Source organism: Lutjanus erythropterus, chromosome 15, assembly GCF_056507025.1.
Source record: "Lutjanus erythropterus isolate fLutEry1 chromosome 15, fLutEry1.hap2, whole genome shotgun sequence".
NCBI lineage: Eukaryota > Metazoa > Chordata > Actinopteri > Lutjaniformes > Lutjanidae > Lutjanus > Lutjanus erythropterus.
Window position 1 is genome coordinate 7,762,315 of NC_139331.1, and position 4,045 is coordinate 7,766,359.

General features: G+C 40.2%; 1 protein-coding gene across 1 annotated transcript; it reads right to left on the reverse strand.

The window, feature by feature from the left end:
• Positions 1-1,568: 1,568 nt before the first annotated feature.
• Positions 1,569-2,315, reverse strand: LOC146313986 (trace amine-associated receptor 1-like). Its single transcript, XM_084737030.1, has one exon. It carries the CDS (start codon positions 2,313-2,315, stop codon positions 1,569-1,571), a length of 747 nt encoding a protein of 248 aa, XP_084593156.1.
• Between the last annotated feature and the right edge of the window lie 1,730 nt (positions 2,316-4,045).

A 4,045-nucleotide genomic window follows, 5' to 3' on the forward strand; every position in this document is an offset into this window, starting at 1 on the left:
AGATCAGATACTTTACTGCATTTACAAACTGCAACTGTACTTTAGTTGTGCTTTGGTAACATTTGAAACAGGCTATAACATTAAACGTAACTGGAACCTCTTCCATCCTACCAGGAACAGAAAGAGCAGCATATTTAAACTCTTTTATGTAATACACATATATGGGATCAGAATTATCATCATTTCTGTGTAAGTTTTGCTTCTCTTCAGTTAATAATTACACTTTTCACAGCCTGAAAGGTCATCATGCAAATAATCCTTCTCTTTGTTACTAACAGTCTAATGTAGACCATCAGCCAAATTTGGCATATCTGTCCCTCCTTACTGGGAAAAACTGTGAATCGACTTTCATTGTGAATGAGAAAACTGTAGTGAAGGGCAGATTTTGCCCACTGGCCACAAGTTGAGTATCACTGTCTTAGAGGCATGATTCAGACCTGCCTCAGCAGACAAGTAAAAGGTTTTAAGATTGAAGTTTATTTTTTATTATTTTATTGTTATTTTTTTAAATGCCAACGTTTGGTCTCATAATTTCCCATTGCATTTTTTTTTTTTTGGCAACGTTCCTTCTCATAATTACAAAATGTAATCATTCAACATCCATGTTGTAATGTGGGAGGTGAGATGCATAAAAGTCAGACTGAAGACTGATAACTGAGAATGAATAAAATGAAAATATATACACAGTCTTTTGATTTATAGAGGCCTGCTTGCACTGATTTGTAAATTTCATTCATTGTGAAAATATCTTACAAAAGTAAGTCAAGTGTCCACTAATAAAGTCTCAGTGATGTTAAGACACAAACTGCAGTGTGGACAACATAAATGACCATGGTCATCATGGAACATGAAAGTGGACATTTTCTCTGCTTAGTCTTGGATTCACAGCATCTTAATAGATGTGAAAGAAGAGACAGAATGAGAACTTATCAACTTACACAAAAAATTGATTCTGTCATAAAAGGTAAAGTGTACATTCATAAATTTGTTATTTGAACAGAGAAAAAAGGAGCCTGATCTACTATTCTTAATTGTAGTGATTCTTGTGCCATGAAAACTAGAAGTTATCCTTCTTCATTATATTCTACAAAAAGTTGTGGACAATGAAGAACTTGTTGAAAACTGATTTAGATGTTATTAAAAATTAAGAACTTTATAGTCACCCTGCTTTATTTAATGTTTTTTAATGACAAATCATCCATCTATTTCATAATACTGTTTAAATCTGCAGTCAAAACAAAACAAGAACACAGTATCTGACAACTACTGTAACAGAAAAATAGAAAGTTTTTCTTTTTCACAAAGAGAACTTCAGAGCTGTACTCTATGTCTGAATGCATACAATAAGAAATGAGGAAAACTATGAGATATGTGGATCCTGTGATTATTAACAGACATTAACATTCAGACTATTGTATGTACTATTTACTATGTACTGCTATCTGTGTACTGAGTTGTACATACAGATACTTTATGCATAGTACAGTGGCAAATTTTACATGAGCTGCAGTAGAAAGAGATGTAAATCTTCAGAGTCAAACTAGTGATGATTACCAGCAAGTCATGAGTCAAGAGAGCTTAGAATGAGTAAAATCACCTTGAAATATTTTCCCAGAAATGATCATTCTGAAAGCTGATCGAAACCAGCTGTAAAAGAAACCATAGATGAATGGATTGAGCATCGAATTGAACCATCCGAGCCACCCACATGCATACTGCACAGACATTGGTATATGATAATTTTCTACTAAGGCCCAACAAATAAAGTGAGGAGTCAAACAGATCAAAAAAAGTCCCATCACAATAGCCAGAGTTTTAGTCGCCTTTCTCTCCATCTTACTTTCAGACTTTGTGCTCTGACAGGTTGTGTTCTGGATGCTGCGTGCCTGTCTCTGTGCCACTGTTAAAATCTTTAGATAGATGGCACACATTATGAGAGCTGGGAGGTAAAAAACTAAAATATGTTGTAAATCAGCATAAAAGATGCTAAGACCATATAGAGTCCAGCTCATCAGGATCATGATCACAGTAACACAGACATTCATTTTAGTTCTGTACCTCAGAGGCTGACACACAGCATAATATCTGTCAACAGAAATAAAGCACAAGTTCCAAATAGAAGATGCACAAAGATAGAGATCAAAATGGTTTAGTACTTCACAAGAGGTTATTGTATACGGTAACACAACATAAAGCAAAAGTAAAACCCCGACAAGCAGGTCACATCCAGCAAGAGAGAGGATGAGGAAGTTTGTAGGAGTGTGGAGCTGTTTGAAGTAAATGATGGAGGTTATTACAAGAAGGTTCCCACACATTATAAGAGATGATAAAGAACCAACCAAAATGTATAATAAATAAATGTAGGTGGTGGCTGCTGTTGTTTCAGATACATCTAGTGTTATAAAACAGAGAATGTTCTTCTCAAGAACATCATCAGAACTGTTGAGAAAAAAGTTACGTTCCATGCATAAATGATTATTAATAATGAGATAACATTTGCAATAATAGGCCTTAAATCAAGAAAATGAATAGTTTCTAGTTTTCTGTAGAGAAAGATTTTCAGTTAAGTTCAGTGTTCTGTGTGTTTCACACTGTGTCTGTTTGGTTTGTACATCTGTACTGATGGGAGCTCTTGGTCTGTGTCACTGAGCAGTATATTGATCAGTTAGTCTTCAGAGCTGATTAGCATATCATGGTCAGGTGACCCTCTCAAAGGGATTCTCAATGTTGAACAATTTAGTATTACACTTCTGTGAATTCATGGGACTTGAAAGAGACAGATTAAAACAAGAAATCAGAGCAACAAAGGGAAAGATTTCTACACTTTTATTTACTAAAAATCCTAGGTCATTTCCATAATGCGAATCCATCATGGTCTCTTCATTCTGCACCCTCCAGTCTCCCTTCTTCATCCTCTATATGTCTATGATGTAACTTTAAAGTGCATTTCTCCCACACTGAGCAGTCAACATGGACAGAGAGAATAATTAGCCTACAGTTAATAGTGGAGCGAGGCTGGTGCAGGTTAAAAATCAGGAATGAAGGTTACTTTTTAATTCCAACAGTTTGAAAAACAGACTGATCTTTTCTCCTGCCAGTCAGCGAGTCTGCAGTACAGCAAACATGTTGTTGTGCCGTACAAGGATTACCAACAAAAGTCCACACTTTCTCTGTTACTTTTGGGGCCTGCATGTAACCATAAAAGCCTGAGACCACATGTTGGGTCCCAAGAGAACAACAGAACAGAGTCAACCCCCTCTTTTTGGATGACTCAGCAGTCAAACCCCTGCAGAACCCCCACTGACCAGCAGGGTCCCCAGGGAACCCACAGCTCCCATTGGGTGAAATCCGCCATGGCCAATGACGTCACGCACGACTATAATAACACGAAGCGCACCCAAAGGCAGCACTTCCGACTGTGACCCCATAGTCAATGGAAGTGACCAGTAACTGCTCCTAAAGTTAGAAACTCGCCCCACGTGGCGACGCTTTAGCAAGAGTTACTACAGTGCAGCATTAGACGCGTTAGGCCTACGGATTTCCCTCGCTGGTCGAGCTGATTTCCTCTCCTCTCCTCCACCCTGTGCGCCGAGGAACGCAGAGCCGCCCGGTACGAGACCACGGACTGACCCTCTCGACCGGATGCCCGCGGATGCGAAGCCTGGCAGATAACAAGGACTGCCCGCTTCAAGAAGAAGGATAAGTACCCCTTCTTTTCCTGAATGATTGCCTGCTACGAGCCGGAATCAGCTCACCTCGCCAGAGACTTGCCCTCGCCGAGGATCACAGAGCCGCCCAGTATGAGACCACGGAACGACCCTCTCGACCGGATGCCCGCGGATGCGAAGCCTGGCAGATAACTAGGACTGCCCGCTTCAAGAAGAAGGATAAGTACCCCTTCTTTCCCTGAGTGATTCCCTGCTACGAGCCGGAATCGACTCGCCTCGCCAGAGACTTACCCCCTCGCCGAGGACCCGTTAGCCGCTGGGAGCCGCTAACCCCGTTACCTCCGCCGCAACCAGGACGCACGAGGAACGACGACACA